The sequence below is a fragment of the Chlorocebus sabaeus genome, chromosome 1, assembly GCF_047675955.1.
Source record: "Chlorocebus sabaeus isolate Y175 chromosome 1, mChlSab1.0.hap1, whole genome shotgun sequence".
Taxonomy (NCBI): Eukaryota; Metazoa; Chordata; class Mammalia; order Primates; family Cercopithecidae; genus Chlorocebus; species Chlorocebus sabaeus.
Genome location: NC_132904.1, coordinates 72,937,492 through 72,964,993, shown reverse-complemented (window position 1 = coordinate 72,964,993; position 27,502 = coordinate 72,937,492). Strand labels below are relative to the sequence as shown.

The 27,502-nt window shown below is 39.0% G+C and overlaps 1 protein-coding gene and 1 long non-coding RNA gene across 13 annotated transcripts in view; one reads left to right on the top strand and one right to left on the bottom strand.

Annotated features, from left to right (window-relative positions):
- EMSY (EMSY transcriptional repressor, BRCA2 interacting) overlaps nt 1–23,193 on the bottom strand; it is a 105,922-nt gene extending 82,729 nt beyond the window's left edge. For 2 of the 12 annotated variants that reach the window (XM_008020203.3, XM_008020205.3), the window contains exons 1-8: nt 22,847–23,191; nt 21,063–21,171; nt 14,726–14,825; nt 13,305–13,379; nt 11,900–11,941; nt 8,328–8,503; nt 6,606–6,758; nt 2,621–2,880 (exon numbers count right to left, since the gene is read on the bottom strand). In XM_008020203.3, the coding sequence (XP_008018394.1) occupies nt 2,621–2,880; nt 6,606–6,758; nt 8,328–8,503; nt 11,900–11,941; nt 13,305–13,379; nt 14,726–14,825; nt 21,063–21,132 (876 nt within the window). In that variant the 5' untranslated portion in view covers nt 21,133–21,171; nt 22,847–23,191. Of the gene's footprint in view, nt 1–2,620; nt 2,881–6,605; nt 6,759–8,327; nt 8,504–11,899; nt 11,942–13,304; nt 13,380–14,725; nt 14,826–21,062; nt 21,172–22,846 lie in introns of all 12 variants that reach the window. The other 10 variants (XM_008020208.3, XM_008020210.3, XM_008020204.3 and 7 more) reach the window with 8 other exon arrangements.
- Nucleotides 23,194–23,294: 101 nt separating this feature from the next.
- Nucleotides 23,295–26,572, top strand: LOC140712511 (uncharacterized). The gene is made up of 2 exons (XR_012094114.1): nt 23,295–23,694; nt 26,273–26,572. It is a non-coding gene; the product is annotated as an uncharacterized lncRNA (long non-coding RNA).
- Nucleotides 26,573–27,502: the final 930 nt, after the last annotated feature.

Below are 27,502 nucleotides of genomic sequence, written 5' to 3'. Positions count from 1 at the left end.
TCAGCTCATTATCATTTCTAGTTACTAAGAAAATAATGATAATTTTTAATATATTATATAATGACATCTTTGCAGGAAACTCGAGGAGGTTCTTTAAGGGGAAGTTATCACAGGAATAAAGATTCAAAGGTTGAAAGACCACACAATTTACCTAAACTCCTTCCCCAAAATCCCTCTAAAATAGCATGAGGGGATTGTTTTTTAAAAAGGGAAATGGCACATAAACCTGTAAGGTCAAAACAAAAAGGAGACAACAGCTATAAAGTTTGGAAACTGAAAAACAGACAAATAGGAATGGATTAAGCATATCCAAGAAAGTAAAAACCTAACGTAGTAAACAATAACAAAAAATAAGGCAACCTGCATTTGTGAGCCTCAGAAAGACTCAGGAATTGAGAACACCAGATACTTCTCAAGTGGGGATAAACGTGCAACTAAAGAGAGGAAAATTAGTTGAAAATCTATTTAAGAACCATTTAGATCCCTAGTTATTCTCTCCCATTCTAAGGAAGGCTAAGAATTTAGTGTCATGCGGGAGATTGACAAAGAAATCTAATGACATCAGGCACATCCGAGAGGCCAGGTACTATGCTAAAAACAGAGGAGTTAAGTGAAGTATATATATCATGAATGGTGAGCCCACCCAGCCCTTTCCCTCCATTTAACCCCCAAACAAAACACTGCCACCCAGGCTTATATTACTCAAGGTAGGAAACTGGGATATTTCTGAGCAATCTACCAGTCCAAACAAAAGCCCTAAAGACAGTGACAAATGGTGGCGGTAAAGGGGTAGTGGATGTTGCTGAACAAAATAAAATAGTCCAGTTGGGTCAATTTACAATGAAAGTCACCAGTCAGCATGTCCCACCCATACACACAGAGCTTTCTGTCACCTTTTTAGTGCCTATTTTCATTCGTAAGCAGACAGCCAGACACTTAAGAAAACTAAATAAAAGAGATCAAAACAAATAGATAAAAGGAACTTACAGAGAGAACACGAAAGAAGAAAACATTTAAAAAATTGTCATGAATCTCATTAGGTAAGAGAATACAATGCGTCTATGAAAGAGCAGGATGCTTTTTTTTTTAAAGGAACTTTCAGAGAGAAAGAGTTACTAGAAATTTAAAGTATGAGAGCAAAAATGAAAAATTATATAAATGTAGTGAAAAATAAAATTAAACGATAAAGAAAATAAAAATACTGAGCATTTACTACGTGCAAGGCTCTAACTATTTTTCATATATTATTTCATGTATTTACACCCAGAAGTCCTATAAAATAATTACATTGTTTTCTCTGTTTTATAGATGAGAAAACTCAGGTAGAGAGTTTAGTTTTCCCACAGTCACATAGCTAGTAAGTGGCAAAAGCTGGGATCTGAATCCAGGAAGTCCAATTCCAAAATATAGGCTTTTAACCATTATATGAGAATAGGAAAACAATGCAAACAAATGGAAAATGAAAACGAGAAAGATAAATGGATCAATCTAGTCAGTTCAATAGGCAAGTAACAGGTGATCTAAAAAGAGAAAACAGAGACAAACCAAATAAATAACTCAAGAAATGTATCAGAATTGATGGACATAAATATTCAGAATACAAGGGCCCGCTGAGTATACAACCTAATGGATGAAATAAAGACCCACACCAAGGAACATTACCTTGAAATTTCAGAATTCTGAAAGTTATTGAAAGTTTGTAAAGAGAAAAACAGGATCTGAAATTAGAATGGCACTGGACTTCCCAAAATCAATAATGGAAGCTGGAAGCCAACAGAGCAACACCACCTTCAAAAATTGACAGGGAAAATGACCTCCAACCTAGAATACTTTTCCTAGTTAAACCATAAAAAAAGTGGGAAGGTAGAATAAAGAAATTTGCAGTCTACCACGCAAGGCCCCCAAAAATTTACTTTCCATCCACGCATACACCAGCAGGTAGCTACTGGAGGATATGCTCTAGCAAAATGAGCAAAGAAACTAATAAAGAAGATCAGAATGATGGTTAAGGAGAGATCCCAGAAACATAGGTGTGCAACAAGCCTAGAGAGCCATTATGGTCCATCCAGATCAGTGTGGGAAGACAGAGGGGTCTAATAACATGAAACTGACAAAATACTAATGACTTCAACATATTTAGAGAAGAATTTAAGAATGAATTAATAATAGCATACAAAGAATTTAAAAAGAAGATAACAAAAGTTATTCACTTAATTATATCCTTCCTTTCTTCTATAAAACACCTGACAACTTTACTACTTTGGCAAATTAAAATCTGAGTTCCTACAGGGAAAGTCATACAAATAAAGGTTAAAATTGTTTTTCTATTTGAATTTTTTTCCAAATAGGATTACAATGATAAAATAGAGCACAATTCTTAGAAGAGATCGGCTAGCTGTGTCATATTAGGCAAGTCATTTAACATCACAAAGCCTCATCTGCAAAAGTGAAATAATAATACCTATCCCAAAGCCTTATCTGGAGAATTAAACAAAGTAAAAGATATGAACATCCCCAGCATAATGCCAAGCACATAGTAAGCACTCAGTGCATGTTTATTAGATCTGAATCATACTGTCTGAAAGAAACAATTGGCAGGCAGACTCCCTCCACCACATACCTTCTGTGTTGTTGTGTTTGTTGTCTGTGTTGACGGTTTAGTGAAGGTTATTTTCACAGGAGACATGTGGGGTGGTAAGGAGTTGGCAATGCTCTGCATGATGTTGCTCATCTTGGGACTACCACTCACAGGCACAGTGATCGTCTTTGAGACTGGAACAACGGCCTTTGGAACTTCCTTTAGAACAACAGGAGAGGAGCTGGAAGAGTTTGTTCGCCTTCGTTTTCTGGGTTTTTCATCTTCATCTGAACAGCTTACACCTGAAGGGCAACGACAATACTGCTATATGTATACCAAACTAATCTTGCATTTTACACTTTATTTTTAAAATCTTTATATCGTCCTTGACCTCTCTCCGTCTTAAGCCATTAGCCAATAAGTTCTATCAATCCTCCCTCAGAAACGTGGTCTCTGAATGCCTTCCCTCCTTTTCTTTAAGACAAAGTCTCACTCTGTCGCCCAGGCTGGAGTGCAGTAGCGTGATCTCAGCTCACTGCAACCTCTGCTTCCCATGTACAAGCGATTCTCCTGCCTCAGCCTTCCAAGTAGCTGGGATTACATGCACCCACCACCATGGTCAGCTAATTTTTATATTTTCAGTAGAGACAGGGTTTCACCATGTTGGCCCAGGCTGGTCTTGAACTCCTGACTTCAGGTGATCCGCCCTCCTCAGCCTCCCAAAGTGCTGAGATTACAGGTGTGAGCCACCATACCTGGCCTTCCCTCCTTTCTTTAAACCTATGGCCACGTCAGGCCTTCTTATCTCCTGCCTGTATCTTGGCAACAATCACCTAAAAGATGTCCATGCTTCCAGTCTGTCCACTTCTATCTAACCTCAATCCTACAACTAGTTACAAAATTTCACATCTAATCATTCCTATGCACTGCCTAAAATCCTTTAGTAGTTTTTATCTCCCTACAAGATGAGGCACAAAATCATTACCATATCATTCAAGACTCCATATCTTTCCAAGAACACAATACCTGTTACATCCAACCCCATGTACCCCTATAATCTTGGGATTCTGAACTGCTCACCATTCCCCAAAGCCACCTTAACCACATTCTATCCATCTCTGAGTATCCATATACTATCGTTCCTTGGGGAATACCACCTATCATCAATGACCTCTTCTTCATTCTGCAATCATCATCCTACAAGCCATCTCCTTAGTGAAGCTTTCCCTTATTCCTCTAAGCAAAGCTAATCCACCTCTCCCCTAAGCTGTACCACTTACCAGATGGCAATGTGACTGTCTACATATCTCCTATTAGTAAGGGGCTCCTAGAGGGTAATGACTAAGTCTTATTGGTTTGTTTTCCCAGTATAGTGCCTTGCACATACAAAGTTACGTAAATAAATGATTATATCCCAAACTAATGTTGTTGGTATGACTTCTGAGCATAAAGCAATAATCTTCCAGTTACTTAAAACTACATATTATGTGAAATAGTTTCTTCATGTTTGAGATGCACTTTCAGTATTTTACTTATTTATTTATTTAAGAGATGGAGTCTCACACTGTTGCCCAGGCTGCAGTGCAATGATGTGATCTCAGCTCATCACAACCTCTGTCTCCCAGATTCAAGTGATTCTCCAGCCTCAGCCTCCCAAGTAGCTGGGATTACAGGCACCCGCCACCACACCTGGCTAATTCTTTTGTATTTTTAGTAGAGATGAGGTTTCACCATGTTTGCAAGACTGGTCTCAAACTCCTGACCTCAGGTGATCTGCTCGCCCTGGCCTCCCAAAGTGCTGGGATTATAGGCACGAGCCACCATGCCTGGCCTAGTCTTTTCTTTTCTTTTATTATTATTTTTTTAAGATGGAGGCTTGTTCTGTTGAGCAGCCTAGAGTATATGGCACGATCTCAGCTCACTGTAACCTCTGCCTCCCAGGTTCAAGCGATTCTCCTGCCTCAGCCTCCCAAATAGCTGGGATTACAGGTGCCTGCCACCACACCCGACTAGTTTCTGTATTTTTGGTAGAGACAGAGTTTCACCATGTTGGCCAGGTTGGTCTCGAATGCCTGACCTCAAATGATCCACCCACCTCAGCCTCCCAAAGTGCTGGGATTACAGGCGTGAGCCACTGCGCCCGGCTCCAGCCTAGTGCTTTAAAAACGACCAAAAAGTAGGTCTCTACAGTTATTTTAAAAGACCACCTTGGCTAAATCCGCAGAAATCAGATACAAATTTAATTATAGTCCTAGATTCTGTTTTCTTTTTTTTTTGTTTTTTTTTTTTTTTTGAGATGGAGTCTCGCTTTGTCGCCCAGGCTGAAGAGCAGTGGCGCGATCTCGGCTCACTGCAAGCTCCGCCTCCCGGGTTCACGCCATTCTCCTGCCTCAGCCTCAAGAGTAGCTGGGACTACAGGCACCCACCACCATGCCCGCCTAATTTTTGTATTTTTAGTAGAGACGGGGTTTCACCGTGTTAGCCAGAATGGTCTCAATCTCCTGACCTCGTGATCCGCCCACCTCGGCCTCCCAAAGTGCTGGGATTACGGGCATGAGCCACCGCGCCCGGCCTATTCTGCATTTTTTCTTTAGGAACTAAAGCCTCAACTGTTTTTTCAGACTTTTTAAAAATCAAATGAGAAACATAAAACATAGCAACTTAACATAGGAAATCTCTGCAGAGCAGACATAAACAATTATGTAGCATGACTCATGAAATTAGTAATAAAATATAACCCTTACCTCTTCAATTTTTTAACTCTTAATTTAAACAGGGCCGACAAAGACCTAGAATAATTCCTACCTAAAACAGCAAACTTTACCTCTAAGTTACAAAGAAATCAAGTTTATAACTATACTGAGAAAAGTGAAAATCAAATATTATGACCTCCAGTTGATAGGAAAAACAAAGCAAAAAATAAAAAATTTAAAAAGATTCTGGCTTCCTCAGTTTCTGTCTCTCACTTCCTCTCCTACCATGGGATCTCTCTGCATACACCTGCTCTCTTTCCACTTTCTGCCATGAGTTGAAGTAGCATAAGATCCTCACCCAAACTTGGACTTTCCAACCAGCAGAGTAGTGAGCCAAATCAACCACTTTTCTTGTTTTCGAGACAGAGTCTTGCTCTGTCGCCCAGGCTGTGGTGCAGTGGTGCAATCTCAGCTCACTGCAACCTTTGCCTCCCAGGTTCAAGTGATTTTCCTGTCTCAGCCTCCCGAGTAGCTCGGCCTACAGGCATGTATCACCATGGCTGGCTTTTTAAAATTTTTTTATTTTTTTATTTTTTATTTTTAGTAGACAGGGTTTCACCAGGTTGGCCAGGTTGGTCTTGAACTCCTGACCTCAGATGATTTGCCCGCCTTGGCCTCCCAAAGTGCTAGGACTATAGGCGTGAGCCACTGTGCCTGGCCCCTTTTCTTTACAAATTAAAAATAAATAAATACAAAGCAACATTGTCATAACCGAAATTAAAAACAAAAAAATGAAAAAAAAAACGAGCACGACACCAAACTGCTTCATAGGGTAGAATCAAGGAATTAAAAACTAAAAACGAAAGAAACTTCAAAAATTACAGTCAATTAGAAATAAAGATAGGCTCTCTAAAATGTTTCACTGAATCTAACAGTTGGATAATACAATCCGTAAAATAATCTAAGAAAATACTACAAAGATTAAAATTATAGGAGAAATATTGAATAAATCACATAAGCACATGCCTTCAGTTTCTATTCACAACATTTCTATTTCATGACAATCAAAAAGTGAATTCTTAAGGATAGCACAGTTCAAAGGCAGATTACCCACAGGGAACAAAAATGAAGTCACTTCTCAAACCCCAGAACTGATTAAAAAAGCAATATATACCTAGTCATATGTAAAGAAAGGAATTATTTAAAATCTTCAAAAACTAACCCTGCTAACAGCTAGTGGACCAATGATTTAATCCAGGAAGGCAGGTCTAATCAGAGCCTAGACTGCAGCATTTAGCCAAGACGGCCCTGATAACACTGAGAATATCACTTACTTTTGACATAAACAGTACTTCCACTTGGCAAGACAACTACATTGGAGGCAGGACTGGCAGGTCTTGGAGACTTAACCGTTGCTATGCTGCCACTTGGAACAGGGGTAGAGGTTGGGGTTGACGTGGTACTTGTGTAGGAATAGCAAACCACTACTGAAGGAACGATAAAAAAGTTTGCTGTTAACTTTCACCAAAACTGTCCAGGCATACAAAAAAAGTATTTTTATTGCAGGCCAATTTTAACATTTTCATGTGATCAGAAGTCAGAGGCCAGTACTAGGTATTAGGTCCACAGATTAAAAGGCATTAATAACCTTTCCTGAAAATTATCACTTAAATAGATTTTTTCTCAAGTATTTAACAGCTTGTCAACAGGTGGCATTGCTGATGGAGAAAAACGCAGTTACAAAGAAATAAAGTTTAAAATTATACTAAGAAAAATGAAAATAATTTTCACTCATGGCAGGAGTTGGACAACAGGCACTTACTTGTATTCCCTTTTAATACTAATAGCAGCACCGATGACATGGGTGGATAATTTTTCCCTAACCTTAGCAATTTCCAACGTGGCCACTAAAGAAGAATCAAGGTAACATTCTTTTCTACAAATCAACTCACTAGTCATTGCCATCCAAGCAGCACAACAATTCAACTAAAATCATATTTCAACCTATCATTCAATGAAGGGATACAGCTAAACAACAGTAAGAATAGGTTATAGGCATCATTTATTGAGTACCACACACTAAATCCTTTCCATACATCTTCACTAATTCTCACAATATCGCATTCTCATTTTAAAGATGAGGAACCCAAGGCTCACAGAAGCTCAAATTTGCTGGAGGTCATACAGCTAGGAAATGACAAATTAATATTCAGACATGGATTTGACTAGTGGAAACTCTATATTCTTTCCACTCTACCTGAGGGTTGGTAGATGGAGGAACTCAATGGGGCCAAGTTTATACACTGTCTTCCTCCAAATATACCTTTTCTCACCCTAAAACAGAGCTTGTCATGCATAAAAAAGAGGGTCTTACTCTGTTCCATGGCCATTGCTAGGCAAGCAAAGACAATTCCCCAGAGTAACCTGACAAATGCATTGTTTTTAGGGTCATTGTCATGCAACATCAAACTAAACTACTTGAGTCAATCCAAATATGTTCTGTCAAATTTAATATTACTCTTGGTGGTCTCTAGAGAATTGGAGGATTTTTAAAGCATGTGTCAATTACTAGATAAATAATGATAAGAAAGCCCTTCTGCCAGGGAATGGATTCAGCACATTCATTAACCAGAACAAAGAAGTAGCATATATCACTGACTCCAGAAAATGAAAACGGAGCTTTATTTTCTAAAGCTATCAGTTCAAAATCATTTTTTAGCAGCTAAATGACTTCTGTTACCTTATTTATTTTCTAATGTCATCCATTAAGGTCTTCTATTCATTTTTAACAAGACACACTGATATCAAAAATCCATTCCGAGGTTTCTGCAATTTTGATGATTAACATAATTCACACCTTCGACAAAAGGGAGACTTAAATTTTGTCTAAAACTAAAAATCTGGCAGTCTAATTTCAGAATTAGAGTTTCCTACTATGTTTCATAACCTTTAAACACTTGAATATAAGTAGATGAAAAATAAGACAACTTTTCTTGAAATTGTATTGAAGATTCTAAGAGAAGTACTCTCTAACACAGGCATATTTTTCTACTCACCTTCCTTGCTTCCTGTTTCTGCAGGCACTGGAAGAGATGCGTTGTGCTGGATAGCTGCATTAGCAACAGCATTAGCTGTTACAGTAAAGGCGGTTTGGGGAACGAGCCGGGGCATCAGTGGTACCAATCGACGACCTTCAATGGACCATTCTGAAGAGCTATTAGGTCCAGACATACTAAACAAAAAAGAAAGCGCTGCTACAAGGGTTTTCAATCACTAAAAACAAATCAAACATATATGCTCAAACATATATAACGTTTTAAATTATAAAAAGTGCCCTGAGGGAATAGGAGAGGCTTTATTTTAAGCAAGCAAGATCAAAATTATGAATAATTATAATTCAAGGAATGTCACACACTTAGGTTCTTACACAGTTTATTCTATAATCTGAATCTTATCATGAACATAAATGAAACTACAAAAAATCTTCCTATGCCTTCTAAATATATATTGGCTTTGGTTTCATTAACTTAAATCTGCTATCACTAATGAAAACTAGTATTTCAACTAATACTTAGAACTTAATTTTATAATTAACACCAAGAAAGTAATAAGCACTTATAATTTTAAAAGTCAGATTTTCCTTAATTAAGGATGGAATTCACTGAACCTTTTGAAAATTATCTAACTGCCTGCATGGCGAGAGGTTCTAAGGCTTTCAAACAAGGGAAACTGAGGCAGTAAACGAGGGAGCCTAAGTAGAAAAGAATGGAAGAGTACTGTATATATAACCATATGTGTCACTGACAATGTATTGTTATTATCCTTCTTGTTAAAAATAGACTAGATCTAAGGACACTAGAAGAAACGCGCCATTATTTTTATGTATTTATACCACTCTTCACTCTAAGAAGGAATTAAGACAATTGAACTCTCTCTCTAAGCAAACACCACTCTCAGTTTATCTACCCTAAATTCCTTGAACAAATTTCATCCCAAGAATTCAACCAGAGGTTGGAATAGCAAAAGGTAGTTGTATCATTTCTCTTAAATTGGCTCCATGAAAGACCCTGACTAATGATTAGTGCTGAAGTTTAAAATTCACTCAGAAATAATCAATCTCTTCACTAAATCAGAAATATTTCTGCATTTGAAACCATAGGTTCCTCAAGCTAACTTAGAGTTTAAGACTCTGTATGTCCACGCATTCTCAGATTTAGATAAGAGTATAAAAGCCCTTGTTAGTGGGCAGTGGAATAATGATAATGATAATAATGGTAGTAATGATGATAGTTATCATTAAGCACTTATGTCAAGGATTGTTCTAAACATATTACATGTATTAACTCTTCAATCCTATGAATTTGGTAGTATTATTACCTTCATTTTACAGATGAGGAAACTGAGTCAGAGACATCAAATAACTTGCCTAAGGTCACACAACTAATAAATGTCTCCTTCGACCAGCATAATCATACTACTGAAATTATTTGACAGATAAGTAGAAAATATAAAATTTTTCAAATGGGTTTTGCCTTTGATGTATATCAACTGGATACTGCTGTTGAATTACTACCAACTTTCAATGAATGGAATAAATCACTTTTACAATTTAAGGATTTAAGTTCAGTTCAGAAAGGAATTTCTAAGAGCTGATGAATCCAGTTGGCTTACTGTGGAAAATGTGTAAATTCCCTTATGGTTTAACACAGTCCTACCTAAGACAAAAGAAAGGGGAATTCCTAAAACTTCAGTAACACTCACAAATTTGTTATTATATAATCCCCAAGTTGATGCTAGTTTTGAAACAAAGAATGGTACAAACAAGAAAGAGACACAAAAGCTAATTGTTAGAGGAAAAAATTCTAAAAGCTATTCAGCATATTCTTGGCTTACTTTTATTTTGCTATCAGTTTATTAGAATATCACAATAAGCTTGCTTGGTGATAGTTTACCACACAAATTAAGTGACATCTACACTTACCTGGTGTATTGTTTAAGTAGTGGCAGAAATTATGGAAGATTAATAATTTGAAGCACATGAACATATGCTACTGAAAAGACAAAACTTGCAGTGCAAAAGACACCACTGCAACTTTTAGAAAGATCTATAAATCTTCCAAATTTCTACTCATGCAAACATGCTCAAACTTTGAGTGAAAAATTAAGTATCATGTTAGAATTAGATCAGAAATTCCTATTTGCTTAGTAATGAAGATGTAAGTGTAAATATGCATTAGTTACACAAGTTACCTAAACTAGATTTTATAGACTAAACATCTTCCTGGAGGGATTCACTGAGATACCTTAGTGTGAGTATAAGAATGTCTCTCTATTTATACTAAGTATGACAGGGGAAACCTTGCTCCAGTCCCTTTTCTGAGAAATCTAAGATTATACTAATGAAACTACCTTGGCCCACATATCCTTTGGTGTACAAGGCACCAGTAAGAAATCCTCATCCTCACACAGAAACTGACGCAGTATCCTGTGAATGTTTGAGTGATGGGGAAAGGATTGAGAGAGCAGAAATTCCAGATAGCCACTTTCTCCTCAATCTAGAGACAACATGGGCAAGAGTGGTCCAATTAAAAAATCTGAAGCTCCTGGACATCCAAGGCGTTAATACTGTAACATTCTGACGTAATTAAAAACTGAATTAAGAGTATCAAACAACTTAATAAGTAGCCTGGTGCCAAACAATAAACACGTGTTATGTTTCAAGCCACAAGAAAGGCTTTTCTTTGATCCCAGATATGCCACTCCTTTTGTTTCCCCCTCCTTTGTGCTCAATCTTCTCAGCTTTCTCATCACCTTTCAACCACATTCCTTCTGATCTAAACTCCTATTTTGAGTGGGGGGAGGGGAGGGGAGGAGAAAGAGAATGCAGTCAGTTCAGATGCATTCCTTTAGTTGTTTTTCTAGGCTTGGAGTATGAAGCCCTCCTATAGATAATATTTGGAACTAGGCTCTGTTGCTACTTCTGAGGGGAAGAGGGCAGAGGAGACGAAAAGAATGAGAGATCTATTCCTTCCTCATCAATCCCCACTCACTGACCCCTTGAGCTCAACAAGTAAATAAAACATCTGATCCAACTAAAACAATAATATATTAAAACAAGAATATAGAAAAACCTAAGAAGCTCAAATTTATACACTGAAGTAAACTCTTTCCAAAAAAATGAAATTTATGTATTAAAGAAATCATAAAGGAGAGAAAAAAGAGGAAACACAGGCAGATAAAAGCCAACTCTCAATTATCCATGCTAATGGAGAGAGGAGGGAAAGGGAGAGGTCAAACAGATTAAAGAAACTCAAATATTATCCAAAAATATTTTGGCAAATACTTGTAAATTCTTCCACCAAACCTTTTCCAGGACAACTAACAAGTAGTAAAATGACTAATTAAAATTTTCACCTCCTCTCCCTTCCCACCCTCTGACTAGAAGTACTCCCAAGCAGCAAAATGGCTAAAGGGTGGGCAGTATTAGGAGGGGGAGGAGGGGAAGAGAAGGAAAGCAAGGGGCATGGTTAATTCATAAATGGAATAATGTGCCCCTGAATAATTGAGAGCTTCAATTTGGAAATAAATACAAGAAAAAGCCTGAAATAATAATAACCTATTTGCATACCTGTAACTTGGTCTTTCACCCAAATATAAGGATAAATTCATTCTTTAAAGGGGAAAAAAGGAAAAGGAGACTAAATAAATGTTATCCTTTAAGTATGAAACTGATGCATCAACTTACAACTAGTTGCCCCACAATACCGTTCCAATGCTTCTACAATACTAATTTATTTCTAAGTGCCTCTGAATGCAAGCTAAGGTTTACTACTTTATTCTCTAGCACATACATTTCCTATTACCAGTTCTCAAATTAGAATCTAGGCTCAGTTACCATTACTTCTAGAACACCCTAAGTCAAAAGCTTAAAGCAAATTAAAGAAGGAACACATTAATTAATATTTGAGTGTTTCAACCATGTTAGCCTAGCAACTAGATTACTAAATGTCTCTAATGGAAAATTCCCAAATTTCTACAGCGCATACCTACCACTGAAGAATCTCAAAATTCCAGAATAAACAGCTCAACCTTCAAACTATGCTGTTGAAAAGGCAGCACCCCATTTTATGTTAAGTAAAATGAGGGACAGTGAAGCACAAGATGAAGCTCTTGGCGGTCAATTCAAATATTGCCAATTGGTTTAAATACAATGTTTAAGTTCTCACATTATGGAAATGCACTGAATTTTTCCCCTTAGTTTCATTTAACATTAAAATATAAAAATAAAAAATAAATGAATTATACTATAACATATTTTATGAAATGTTTTATCATCTTGTATAAACATTTAAAGGCTAATTTCTGTTCCTTTGTATTCTTTAGGAGGCACTGTCTCCATACGTACTCAATTACGGCTTGATCCCTGCCCTCAATCCTCTACCACCCTCCACCCCTCCTCTTAAATAGTTATAATGATCAGAAAACAATTTGGTAAGAATCTTTAATCATTTTATTTTTTTGGCTTTTTAAAAATAAATTAAGAGATGTTATATTCATATTTCTTAAAGACAGAATACAAATTTCACATTTTTTTCTGAATCTCAAAATACATGAAATAATGAGTCAGATATCAAAAAAGTTACAACGCCTGTTTATAAGGTAATAACATATCAAATACCATTACAAAGAACCTCTAAAGGGCTTTCAATTTTAAGGGACACAATACTTTGTTATTGAACTTGGTCTCAAGTAAATGAATCATCCGCTAAATTATGGTGATTTTTAGTTGGACAGAGATTACATTGTAACAGGATTTGACCTGAGTACTTAAAGCTTGCCTAACCAAATGCAAAAAAAAAAAACCAACTGAATAAACAGTTAATATCACTTTTACTGCTATGATCAGGATCCCTGAGTATAGAGATATTGTTACTTAAAAGACTCAGGAATCTGCTACACAATAGGAAGACTGTTTCAAAACTGTGTTATACTATGTCATAAAAAAATCAGGGATGGTATGACTAGTGGCTTACTTATGTGCAATTGTTGTTAACCGTTCATCGTTTACTGCTCTCCGAACTTCAGCACGGTGGCGTTCTGTTGAGATGCTATGAAGAAAAATAGCCATTATAGAACTCTGCCAAGCAGGCAGCTCTTTTCTATACTTTCATTAATGTTTAAGTCAACATTTCTGGGGGAAGAAGGGAGACAAGATTGCTTTGTGAAAAGATACAGACAGGAATATCTTCAAAAGCTTTAACATCTTAGAAAAGGATTCATACTAATTATGTGTAACTGCAGAAATAATTAGTTGCAAATTACAAATCATAGGAAGACAAATTCAGCCTGATATCAAGGTATCACTTCCAAATTTCAGAAATGTCAGACCATGGATAAGATTAGCAGAGCTTCCTGCTATCTAAACATGCAAACAGACGCTGAATGGCTTCCTAATTGTGACTGCTGAGAAGAGGATTTTGTCACTTACAAGAAAGTTTTCTAAGGTCTTTTCTAAAGCTTAAGAGTCTATAATTTAACGTTTAATGAATATAATAGACAAATGAGAGTGGCAAGATAATCTGTTTCCTGTGGCTATATGCTATACAACTTAACACCCGGGTAATATTCCTTTATTACTCAATACTTTAGCTGCATATCTTCTACATTACATTATGTTACCAATGGTAAAATGTGCTTATATTAATCCTGATTAAACACATGTAAAGTTAATAATAGGAAACAACTTTTTAAAAGGTTACATCCATTCCATTCATAAATACTCAATAAAATGAATACTGCTCTTCAAATTGTATTCCATACTACTTAAGCTAAATCTCTAACATGGACCAAAACATTTTAGAGGCTAGAAAACAGAATTTATGAGAAATATAAACAACAAACAAATACAACTTGTTAACTATGAAAACAATTAAAACTGAGAATTTGGTTTAATAACATCCCTATATTAATGTTAAGTAACAGGAAGAGCCTCTTCCATATTTTCACTTTAAAAACACTATGTTTAAGGCAATGACCACATAATCACTACCCATTTATGTAAATTAAGGCATCTTCCTCACATCACCTCTTCCCTCCAGCAAATGCCACTCTAGATCATCATATCCAGTTACTGCTCTTCTTTCTTTCACCTATGTCAAAAGCACCTCCCTTTCCCAGGTGGGCCAAAAGTAAGAAAACCTGCCTTCAACTCTTTCTGAAGAGTCTGCACGCTCTTCATTCTGGATTATATTCATTCTGGATTACACAATAAATGGTAAGTTATATAATTTTCTGTAACAGAGCACACAACTGGGATGGAGTCTCTTACCACCAACAATTTGAACACCTCTGTTCTTCAACTTAATTTGACAGTTACTTAATTTGAGAGTGATAATAAAATCCCTCAAAATGAAATTTCTAGAGTCACGTCTCACAAACGTTTATGATAATTTACCTAAGAACTTTTGATAGTTCTCCAAGAAGATCTTTCTTTTCCTTGGTGAGATCCCCCTGTGCCCGAAGTGCACTGATAACTCCAGCATATGCCTCCAATTCTAGAAGAAGAAAATTATTTGATCAAGATAGGCCTTTAATATTTTAATACTGTGGCTATGTATAGTGAAACTTCAGAGAAAAAAACTAAAAATAATCAAATACAAATACTGTTTTAAATTCCTTTCAAAAATTTTATCTAATAACATTAAAATGTGATTTTATAATTTTACATCATTTTGTTTTTCATTGCCTCACAGAAGTCATGTATATAAAATGTTTAGGCAGAAAAATCTAACAGTAGATATTTTGTTTCACACATTGTCACTGAAAAACATATAGTACAAATGATACCAACAACTGGGAATAGGCACCAAGTGATGTAATAAGACTAAGAAGTTTTCACCATTACTAAAAGGGATCTTCATTAATCAACTCTTAAAATAATTCCTCAGGCTTGCCTAAGAATTCAAACTATATTCTACCTCCTTCCTGTGTAGTTGAAAGTACTGTAAATACTATGCAATGGAAAAATATTGGAACAAAATATTCTGGCTCCAGCACTGCCACTTATTAGTTGTGTGACACTCAGCAAGTCTTTTCTCATCTCTAAACCTGTTTCCTTACCTAGAAGGGACTTTGTAGGTCCCCTCCAGAAGTAAGATCCTCTGCATCTATAAAAACTATCATCAAAATGACTAACTGGGAAACATAAACACGAAATGCTCTTGCAGCAACTAGGACATAATATACTGAATCCTAATACCAGACATCTTCATTTCACTCTTTCCACAGAAATAACCATTAAGAAATAAAACTGTCAAGCTGGGCGCAGTGGCTCACGCCTGTAATCCCAGTACTTTGGGAAGCTGAGGCAGGTGGATCACCTGAGGTCGGGCGTTTGAGACCAGACTGACCAACATGGAGAAACTCCGTCTCTACTAAAAATACAAACTTAGCTGTGGTGGCAGGTGCCTGTCATCCTGGCTACTTGGGAAGCTGAGACAGGAGAATCTCTTGAACCCGGGAGGCAGAGGTGGCGCCACTGCACTCTAGCCTGGGTGACAGAGAGAGAGTTTGTCTCAAAAAAAAAAAAAAGAAAGAAAACTGTCAGTCTCCAGGACTGGTTAAAATATAAAATCAAAAGTCCCCAATGGCCTCCGATAAACTATACACGCCTCTCAATGTCGCCCTTGCGTACTACCCTTGTGTAGTACCCTCCCACATTGACTCTAGTCTTGGCATATTACTTGCTTTGGCCAAGGGAACAACAGCAAACATGATGCAAACAGAAGCTTGCTAAGTACTTGCATACAAGGCCTTGCCCTTCAGGAACTTTGAGATCACCAAGCTGTGAAGACGCCCAGAATGAGAAGCCAAATGAAGAGAGAGGCCAGCTACCTCAGCCTAGTCCCCATATAAGCTACCACTGAATACCTGAAAGAACTCAGACAAGGCCAGCAACCCACAGAATGGCAAGAAATAATAAAACAGTTGTTGTTTTAAACCGTTAACTATGAAACAGATACATCTGAGCAAACCAGAATGGTGGGAAATAAATGTCCAAACTAGAGTTGTTTTCATAGTCAAGTTATCATGAGTATTTGTTATTTGCAAATACCTCACACACAAGAGAAACTCAAAAAACGTGAGCCCATAGACTAAGTACTACACCAAAAATAAACTAATAGTCTCATTCAGTTGATATTATTCACAGTTCTGTCAAAAATAAGCTTTATATAGAAGACTGGGCTGGGCTGCCTACCTTAAATATTTTTACATAAAATAGAAATGTCTGGCCAGGGCCAAGCATGGTGGCTTACACCTGTAATCCCAGCACTTTTGGGAGGCCCGGGTGGGCAGACTGCTTGAGTCCAAGAGTTCAAGACCAGTCTGGGCAACATGGCAAAACCCTGGCTGTACAAAAAAAATACAAAAAATTAGCTGGGTGTGGTGGTGCACACCTGTAGTCCCAGCTACTTAGGAGGCTGACGTGGGAGGATCACTTGAGCCCAGGAAGTCAAGGATACAGTGAGCTGTGATTATGCCACTGCACTCCAGCCTGGGTAACTGAGCGAGATCCTGTCTCAAAAAACAAAATAAAGCAAAACAAAAATCTGGCCAGGCACCATGGCTCACATCTGTAATCCCAGCTCTTTGGGAGGCCAAGGCAGGAGGATTGTTTGAGCTCTGGAGTTCAAGACCAGCCTGGGCAACACGGCAAGACCCCATCCCTACAAAAAAATTAAAAATTAGCTGGGGTGGTAGTGCACACCTATGGTCCCAGCTACTCAGGAGGCTGAGGTAGGAGGATCACTTGAGCCTGGGAGGTTGAGGATGTGGTGAACCATGTTCACACCACTGTACTTCAGTCTGGGTGACATAGTAAGACCCTGTCTCAGAAAAAAAAAAAAAAAAAAAAAGGAATGTCTGGTCCAACCAAATGACCGTAAGTTTAAACATCCTGCATGTTCAACCTGTGTTGGATACTATGTAGACATTTCAATGTGGTGGTCACTCTTGAAGGACAAAGCTCTGCTGCTCAGAGTAGTGAAGGAAATACTTAGTTTCAGGAAACATATTTCAGCTTTTATCAGACTCAGAATAGAGTCCAGAAAAAGCACTAGGGATAACCAAGAATGCAGTATACTCTAAATGTTTATGTCCTCCCCCATTTATGAAATATTTTATTCAACAGATTAGTATTGAGTCCTATTATATATACCAAATGGTGTGCTAATCCTGCCCTCAGGGAGTTAACTCTAGAATAGAGAGCTACAGTGAAACAAGTCATCAGGCAATTATGATACAGTTTACATACAATGGTAAAAGTACAGAGGAGAAATACATCATCTAGTGTAGCAGCAGAAGCTTTAATCAGACAGAGAATTGTGCGCCAGGCAGGCAGGGTAAAAAAAAAAAAAAAAAAAAAAGCAAATGTATGAAAGAAATAGAGTAAAAGAACAGACAATGTTTCACATTATTCCAGTAACTTCCAGTAACAGTAACTATGTTTGAGAGTTTTACACTAAGGGCAGTAAAAATATGTCTGTACTTGGATAGTCACTAGCTCAAACCAAACTACTAACTGAACATTACTGCTACAAGGTACCATGGAGAATATTTCTAGGAACAAAATAAAATCCCTATCCTTAAGGTGACTAAAATCCAACAAGGCACCTAAGAAATATATCCAAATAACTATTTTAAAGATTTTAGTTCACACATGTAAGAGAACAGAGAACGGTAAAAATGGAAAAGTAGTTTGTGGTCAGACTGAGAAAAGCCTCTATTTCCAGTCTAAAATGTTTTTATTTGATAGGACTCAGTAATTGATTGATTGTGGGAAGTAACAGCAGAAGGAGTCAGATTCTACAGTTTGCAAAATGTTTAGGAGAACAGCAATGCCGTAAAAAGAAATGAAGAGGTCAAAGTGAGGGAATAGTTTGAGAAAAATGAAAAAGAAGTTCACACTTGTGACTTGTGGAATTTATGATGATCAAGACAGTACTTCAGAAAAAATAAAATTAACTAAAGAAATACGACAAATATTTCTGACATTTGAAGTCTCATTTCAAGTCTAAGAAGTCATGTACAAAAATCAAGAGATGGCAACCCCACATACACAAAACTGGGACTCTGAACACAGTTACCACAGATATAGGATCCACATCACTTCCTCCTCTTCACAAGAAATTCACTCATTGTAAAGAACCCTATTAGCTTCCCAACCTCCTTCACATTTATTGATGTCCATTTTGATGGGTATCCTTAGATCCTTACATACCTCAAATTTAGCTGAATTTCTGTAATTATTTTTCATGCTTTCTATTGCAAACACAAAAGTAGAATAAAATAATAAAAACATACGAACATTCCAAAAACGAAAGATTTGCCAAACCATTTATATAAAGCCCTCAATTTGGTCCATTAAATCAGCCATTCAAATACACTATAGTCCATAAAGTCCCATGTTGGAGCTACAGCTCAGGAATGATCACAAAAATAGGCAAGGGGAGAGGCAAGACAGAGAGAAGGAAGCATTTATCTAGCACTGACACATTCAGTATATATAAAGAAATTCTCTATCCCAATTTCTTTATATGTATGTAAAATCTAAGTATTTAACATCTTATATTAAAATGATTTGTAACTATTTTTTAAAGGATACAGCTAATTTTTAAAAACTGTATGTACCTTTTCTAAACTTTGGACCTAGAGTTAGCATTTGAAGATGATTAAAAGGTTTCATTGTTATGATGATAAGCCAACGGGTGGGGAGGAAGTCTTTGGCTAATCACTATCAAAGCTCACCCCCCAAAGTGAGGGGTCAGTGAAGATTATATTACCATACAAGATGACTGTTTTCTTTTGTATAGAAGCAGTTCTGCAGCAACATTACCCACACAGCTCTGACTAAAATTAGGAATAAATTTAGACTTAAAGGTTACCATATTTAAACATAACCTCTCAATTCAAACGCCCCCAAACCCAGAAACCCCAATCTAATCTACTGTCTTTGTGATATGTTCTGCAATTTCAGCTATTAACTAAATATGAATCCAACTTTATAATCAGCAACTAACAAGTTATATTAATTGTATGTAAGTGTGTAGAAAACTATCTTCAGATTAGCACTAAAAGTTTGGATATAAGGTTAAAAAAAAAAAAAAGGTTGACATCCCCCACCCTCTCCAAAAACAACTCTCAGACTTGCTTTAAAAGATGCTGTTGGCCGGGCGCGGTGGCTCAAGCCTGTAATCCCAGCACTTTGGGAGGCCGAGACTGGCGGATCACGAGGTCAGGAGATTGAGACCATCCTGGCTAACACGGTGAAACCCTGTCTCTACTAAAAAATACAAAAAACTAGCCGGGCGAGGTGGCAGGCGCCTGTAGTCCCAGCTACTCGGGAGGCTGAGGCAGGAGAATGGTGTAAACCCGGGAGGCGGAGCTTGCAGTGAGCTGAGATCCGGCCACTGCACTTCAGCCTGGACGACAAAGCGAGACTCCGTCTCAAAAAAAAAAAAAAAAAAAAAAAAAAAAAAAGACGCTGTTAAAAAGTGATTTGAAATCCTCATAGTGGCCTTGGGTGGAATAAAAAGGACAGACAGGGCCAGAGCCGCTATGATTCTATCTGATTTACAAAGAAAAATTCTCAACAAAGATTTACTATGATGGGCCCTTTATGTATACTGTTAACACACGTAACAAACTAATGAGGCAGATAGTGTTATCCTTTTTTTTTTTTAAACAAAAATATCAACAAATTTAGGAAGAATAAATAACTTGTCCTTGGTCACATGGGTCATTCGTAATAATACCAAGACCCTAGGTCTGTCTAAATTCAAGACCTATACTTTTCCTTTAAAATCACAGCTATCTAAATAATGCATATCCACTGCCAAAACATTTAATCTCCTTTTTCAAATTATTTTTTTAATTATTTCATTTATTATGCTAGCCAGAAACTATGGTGGTAAATAAGACAAGGTCCTCACAGTCTAAGGCAGCATTTCTCAACCAAAGATCCTCATCTGAACCACAGAACACAAAATGATTTGAGTAATAACTCTTTTTCTCAATTTTCCCAAGGAAAGCAATAATTAATAGCATTCTAGATGCATAGGACGAAGTTAGTTCTTTACATACAATGGATACCTTAGCATTAGGGCTTAATTCTTTCCCTCAATACTGGTTAAGAAAGGCTGCTATAAGTGAAAAGAAGCACTAAATAATAAATTACAAGCATAAAATGTTTTATTATTGATAGTAAAATATAATTTGAAAAAGTGAGGATAGCTTACATCAATTTAGAATTCAGAAGTAGTATATAAATGACACATACAATCATGAAGGCTAACAGTATGTTAAAGTGAGACTGAAAGCATATTCCCTGGTTCAAATACTGACTGGATGTCTATCACCATCACCTTGGCTTCTAAGCTTCATCTGTAAAATGGAGACAAAACAAACAAACAAAAAACACCTACCTTTCAGGCTTTCAAACGACAAAGTTAATTCTTAAAATATTTAAATTAGATGTTATATAAAAAAGACTCAGAATAGCCAAGTAGCCCTCAATAAATCTTAGCTACTAGTATTATTACAATTCACACACCTACTATTTACAAAGCACTATGTTAGGCACTGAGGGAAACAACAATGAGTAAGATGGGAACTGTATCTCCAAAAAATTTCTGATGTAGCGTGAGATATGACATCCATGCCAACAGCCATGACCCAGGCAGAAAGGGAAAAGTATCATAGAGAGGTAAAAAAACAAACAATGAACGTCATACCCAATTTTCGAAGAATCCTTTTGCATTCATCCCTGCTGAGATCCAAAAGGGTTGGCCACACAACAGGCATTGCTGCTTCTGTTTGGTAGCCCCAAAGAGCTTGTCCTCCCTACCAGAACAAAATAAAAAAAAGTCAAATTACCAAAGTACCGAAGTACCAAAGTACATTCAAGGGGCCACTCACCTGAAGATCCAGCCACAGGCTAAGAAGTAAACCAAAAAGACATTAATATTTTACAATGCTTTCTCACCACCACACTTTCCAACTTCTGACAAATCAAGAATTAAACCATTTGAACTATCACAGTGGAACGAACACAGGCTTTAGAGCCAGACACCTCTAGGTTTCTAGTCCCAACTTTTCAACTTACTGGTTGAGCCTAAGCTTTACACATCTATAAAACAGAGGTAATACCACCCAGTTTGTTATGCGTATTAAAGAACACTATATGTAAAGTTCTTTCATAGTGGCTGGCATTTAATTTAATAAATAGGTGGTACTACCAACCTTGGGCAAGTTGACTCCTGTCAGCTTCCTCACTTATGAATTACATGAGATAAAATTTGTGAAGCTCCTAGCAAGTTAAAGAAACGTACTAAATAACTCTCTCCTCAAGTCTTAACAATGGAATATGAATCTTGATCCTGTAGTTATTGAACAACCATTTACCAAAAGTTTAGCTGCCAGGAACTTACTTAGAACTGGGAATTTTCTAGTGTAAAAGACAAAACGACACGGCGCTGGGGACTCGCGCAATACCTGCTTAGCACAGAGTACAGCCGCTGTAAAGTATTTGTTAAATGGGTAAGTGAATGGTTGACGCGACTGAGCAAAACGAATGAATGAATGAATGAATGAATGAGCCCACTGTCTAGCCTAGAAGTCAGACACAGAACCGAAATAACTGCTATATCCCGTCCCAGGCGCTGGGGCTGCTAACTCCAACTCTGTGTCCCGAGGTGAGCCCCCCTCCCCCTACTTCCCATAGTCCTCTCAGCTCAGAACCAACCCAAGGCAAGGAGAACTGGACTGCGCGCCCCAGCCGGCAGTATGACATAAAGAAAAGGGGTGGGGAGGAGGAAGAAGGGGCAGAGCCAAAGGAATCCGCTCCCTCCACAAGCCAGTCCCCGCCTCCCGACAGGATCTTGGAGGCGGTCGGAGGCTGCTAGAACCGAGCACCACGTCACGGCATCCCGGCGCGTCCCAGCCAGGGGACCCCACAGCGGGGACGCAACGCATCGGAAACCCGGGCAGTAGTTGCCGGAGCCCGCTCGGGGAATCCGGATCTTGTAGGATCCTTCCCCACTCAAGTGTCAAGGAGGCAAGCCCGCCCCGCCCCCTCTCCAAACACGCACTCCCTCGCAGCACCACAACAAGAGCAGCCCGCCCAGGCTCCTCACCCGGGCCTCTCGGCGCCGGTTCCAATGTCAAGCCCACGACCCAAGCCCCTCGGGGCCAGTAGCTGTTGTCAGGGGTCCCGGCTGGCACCCACGCCTCACTCCCTCCCCAGCGGAGAGGACAACGGAGAGAGAGTAAGCCAGCGGACAGCCAGCCAGACGACCTGGACTCACCGGGAGTCTCCCAGAGCTAGACCCCCGGAGTCCCAGCACCAGGCCTGCCAGAGTCTCCCTGAGTCCACCTCGGGGAGCCCCACGATCCCGTTAGGAAACAACGGAGGATGGGGCTAGGAGCCCCAAGCCGGGCTCCGAATGCTTGGCCCGGCGCTCCTCTACCCTGGCTGGTCTGCCAGCTCTTTCCAGGACCCTGCCTGAGAGTCACCCACCTGCCCGGCCTTTCGGGGCTCATCTAAAAGGCTCCTCCGCCAAGACTAGGGGACACCAGGAATTGGGTTTGTTTGCGGTGCCTCTGAAGGGGCAAGATGGCGACAGGTAACAGGGCGCAGGCGCAGCCGCGCGCGGCCAGTCGGGAGGTGTAGTTCGCCTTTCCCGCCTTTCGGAGAACAAACACCAAAAGGCTTCCATTCATCTTGTCCTTCTTTTCCTCCGCGTTATGAAAGAAAAGGACAGACATCGCGGAGGGTGCTGGGAGTTGTGGTCTGAATACAAACTCTAACCTCTTTCGCTTCGGGTTTGCTGTCGTACGCGCAAGGAAGGCCGGGATTGTAGTTCCCTTGACTTCTCCTGCATACCCTCCTGTCTTTGGCTTTGCGCGCCTCTCCTGGGCTGCCTTCTCCCAGCCAATCGGCTGCCCTCTCTGCTACGTGTGGCGTCACACGTAGCGGCCAAGATGGCGCTAGCGGGTGTAGCTGGGGTTTTGCTGCGACCTTTACTGTAGCGAGGTTAGGGATGATGGGAGAGCAGCTTTGTTCCTGAAGTGCCGTCGAGGATTAGGATCGAGTTTCTTCGATAGTGAGGGCAATTATTAGCGGCCTCTAGCCCCCCAGACGGTATCTTGAGGAGAGAGAATCCACGCTACGAGAACTAACATAGTGGACATCGCAGTTGTCCGTAGCCGATTTGCGGGTTACGGAGTTGCAAGTAGAGAAGAGGAAATCCGAGCGTTCTCGAGTTCGGTTTCCTCCACGTATGAAATGGGAATGGTAGTGATATCCCGTGCTATCTCTGTCAAGGGCAAGAAGGAGAAGGAATTTATTTGAGGCCCTACGACGTGGTAGGTTCACCCTCTACCTTTGTTTTTATTTTATTTGTGGAAAAGGTCTTGTCGTTCCTATTTTACAGATGAGAAAGGGGGCCCAACATAGAGTTATTTGCGGCCATAAAACCGAAGCCAGTTGCCTGATAGTGAAGATTCAATGAAATCTTGTGATTGACTTCCCTCTTTAAATTTTTTACTTTGGGTAACATCGGATCCGGTAGAAACTCTTCAGAAAGAGTTTTTAATATGCATTCTACAATTTCCAGAAATAGTTTCCTTCTTGAAAAATTGGGTTAATACTACCCTATAGGGATCTTGTGAAGCACCACATAAACGTTGTAAGTTGTGAACCACTATACAAACGTATGAGACTCTTCATGTTCTTGAGTGGAACTGTAGGTTAGGAAGAGAAGGTAAATAACAGCATTTAAGTTTTCTACTACTATTTGCCCATTAGCTAAAAATACTCTCCGAAGTCTAGGAAAATCACTGTTGAAACCCAACCTACACCTTCAGAAAATCGTAAAGTGGAACATATTAATCACCAGGCCCTTCCTCCACTGTCTCCCTGATCTTCCTATGCATCCAGCTGCTTAAGAACTCTTGGAAAGATAGTAAGTGAAATCTTCATAGAGGATTTTTGTACTTTCATTTGAGCCTCGCAACATTTCAGTGCGACATGTACGATTAAGGTGTTTCATACTATGAATGAGAAAAACATAGATGTTCCAAGAACTCCCTAGATTTCACAGAGCTAGGAATTGGAAGAGAGCTAGGCTTTGTAATCCCAGGTCTTCTGACCTCCAGGTGTCCTTTCCTCTACAATGAATGTCTACTCCTCTACAGTGGAGTAGAAATTGAAAGACAAAGGGCTTAAAAACTGACCCTGACTTTAAGAAGTAGCATATGAGTGATGAATTGTTATAGTCAATCCTTGTGCTTACTAAGTGCCACATACTGGTCTAAGCATTTTACATATTAATTTAGTCCTTAGAACAACTTTACAAGGTGGAAACTTTTATTATCTCTAATTACAAAGGAGGCAACTAAGGCCTAGGAAAGAAGTAAAATAGCTTACCTAAAGTCACACATAAGTAAATGGTGGCTCACACCTGTAATCCCAGCACTTTGGGAGGCCGAGGTGAGTGGATCACTTGAGGTCAGAAGTTCAAGATCAGCCTGGCCAACATGGTGAAAGCCCACCTCTACTAAAAATACAAAAATTAGCTGGGCATGGTGGCATGTGCCTGTAATCCTAGCTACTTGGGAGACTGAGACAGGAGAATTGTTTGAACCAGGGAGGTGGAGGTTGCAGTGAGCCAAGATCACTCTACTGCATTCCAGCCTGGGCAACAGAGCAAGACTCTGTCTTAAAAAAGAAAAAAAAAAAGATAAAACTGGGATTTAAACTTGATTAGGTTGGCTCTAGAGCCTATGCTCTAGACCAGTGGTTCTAAACTTTAATGTTCAATAGGAACCGCTTGAGGATCTTGTTAAAATGCAAATGTTGGTAGTATAGATAATAGGTAAGGCCTGGATCCTATAGTCCTAACAGGCCCCCAGGTGATGTTGATGGGGCTGGTCATTACATACTACAGTTCACATCTTCCCTTTTCTCCTAACCATATTTATTTTGCAGCCAGAAACTACCTTTCCCATGCTGCCTGTGACTGCTTTCTAGTCCCAAATGTTCCCAACATGCCCTTCCCTAAGGATTAGACTCAAACTTTTTCCTCAAGAAGCTTATCCCGCCCCTGTCTTTCCCTCTAGGATAAGACAGACATCCCTGCTCCCCCACTGCTTACTGTACACCTTGTTACAGAGCTCAGAACACTGAATTATGGCCATTTATTTGAAAATCTTCCTGGCCGGGAGCAGTGGCTCATGCCTGTATTCCCAGTAGTTTGGGAGGCCGAGGTGGGTGGATCATTTGAGGTCAGGAGTTCAAGACCAGCTTGGCCAACATGGTGAAATCCCATCTATACTAAAAATAGAAAAAGTAGCTGGGCATGGTGGCATGCATCTGTAGTCCTAGCTACTCGGGAGGCTGAGGCAGGAAAATCACTTGAACCTAGGAGGTGGAGGTTGCAGTGAGCCAAGATTGTGCCACTGCACTCCAGCCTGGGTGACAGAGCAAGACCCTGTCTCAAAAAAAAAAAAGAAAAAGAAAATCTTCCTGACTGGACAACGAGCTCTTTGAGGAGAGGGACCAATCAGGTCTGTGTACTATAGAGTCTAACATATAATAAGAATAATAGCTAATACTTATATAGAGCCTTCTGTATTCCAGATCATGTTATACACATTAACTTGTTTAATCCCTGATAAAACCTTACAGATACAGTTTTATCCCCATTTTATGAATGAAGAAACTAAGGCATAGAGAGGTTAAATAGTTGGCCCAAGGTAACAAGCTTGTAAGTAACAGAGCCATGATTTTAAATAAAGGCACTTTCACTCCAGGAAATGTGTGGTAAATAAAATGAGAGCCACTCTACACTCAACCAAAGAAGAAAAACTTACTATCATATTAGACATGAGTATAACTACCTGTAGTCTGGCAAAATACATAGAAATCTGTTCCCCTGGCCAGGTGCAGTGCCTCGCCTGTAATCCCAACACTTTGGGAGGCTGAGGCAGGCGGATCACCTGAGATCGAGAGTTGGAGACCAGCCTGACCAACATGGAGAAACCCCATCTCTACTAAAAGTACAAAATTAGCTGGGTGTGGTGGCACATGCCTGTAATCCCAGCTACTTGGGAGGCTGAGGCAGGAGAATACCTTGAACCCAGGAGGGGAAGTTGTGGTGAGCTGAGATCGTGCCATTGCACAACCTGGGCAACAAGAGCAAAACTCCATCTCAAAAAAATAAATAAAAATTAAAAAAAAAAATCTGTTCCCCTTTGCTGGATTTACTTTCTTTCCTTTCTATCCTGGACCCCATTTTTATTTATTTCAAATTCAGTCTCAATCAGTACTTTCAAGTTTATTCAACCATCTCTGTCCTTCCGTCGACCCTGAAATAGTTCTCAACCTGTGATCAGTTTCCTATCTTTCCCCAAGTTTGATATAGCTGTTAGTCAACTCTTAGTGCATAAGAAATATTATCCCAAACTTTAGTGACTTAAAACAAGAATAATTTTTTAAAGTTTTATACGTTTTTGCCGTTTGTATTGACATCAAGCGTGGCTTAGCTGGGTGGTCCTGGCGTGGGTCTTCCAAGCAGTTGCAGCTATCTGACGGCTGACTGGGGCTGGAGGATCAGCTTCCAAGGTACCTCACATTGGTTGGAAAATCAGCAAGGAAAGAGGCCTCAGTTTCTCACTATGTAGACCTCCCTATAAGGCTGCTTGAGCATCTTTGGGATATAATAACTGGCTTGCCCCAGAGCAAGTGATCCAAAAGAGTGTTACGGAAGCTGTAATGTTGCAATAGGTATGCAGAGAGATTTAGATATAAATCTAAATCAGATTTTATATGTTTGTATAAATGTGTATAAAACTCACATACTATGAAGGTGAATTTGTACAGCAGTAAAGCTAGAACAACTGGTGGGAATAAGTTGAAGTAATACTACGTAGCATTTATTACAGACTCATTATGAGAAGAACACCTTGCTTATCTTATTTAAACCTTATAACATTCCTATGACTTAGTAATTATTGTTCCATTTTACAGTTGAGGAAACCAAGCCCTAGAGAAAAATCATTTGTCCAAATACAAATATCACCAGAAGACTCTTCCCCCGAACACACATGTGTTAAGGAGGTCTGGTTATCTATGATTCCATAACCATTGCTGTGGCCTAAATTATCTGTTTTG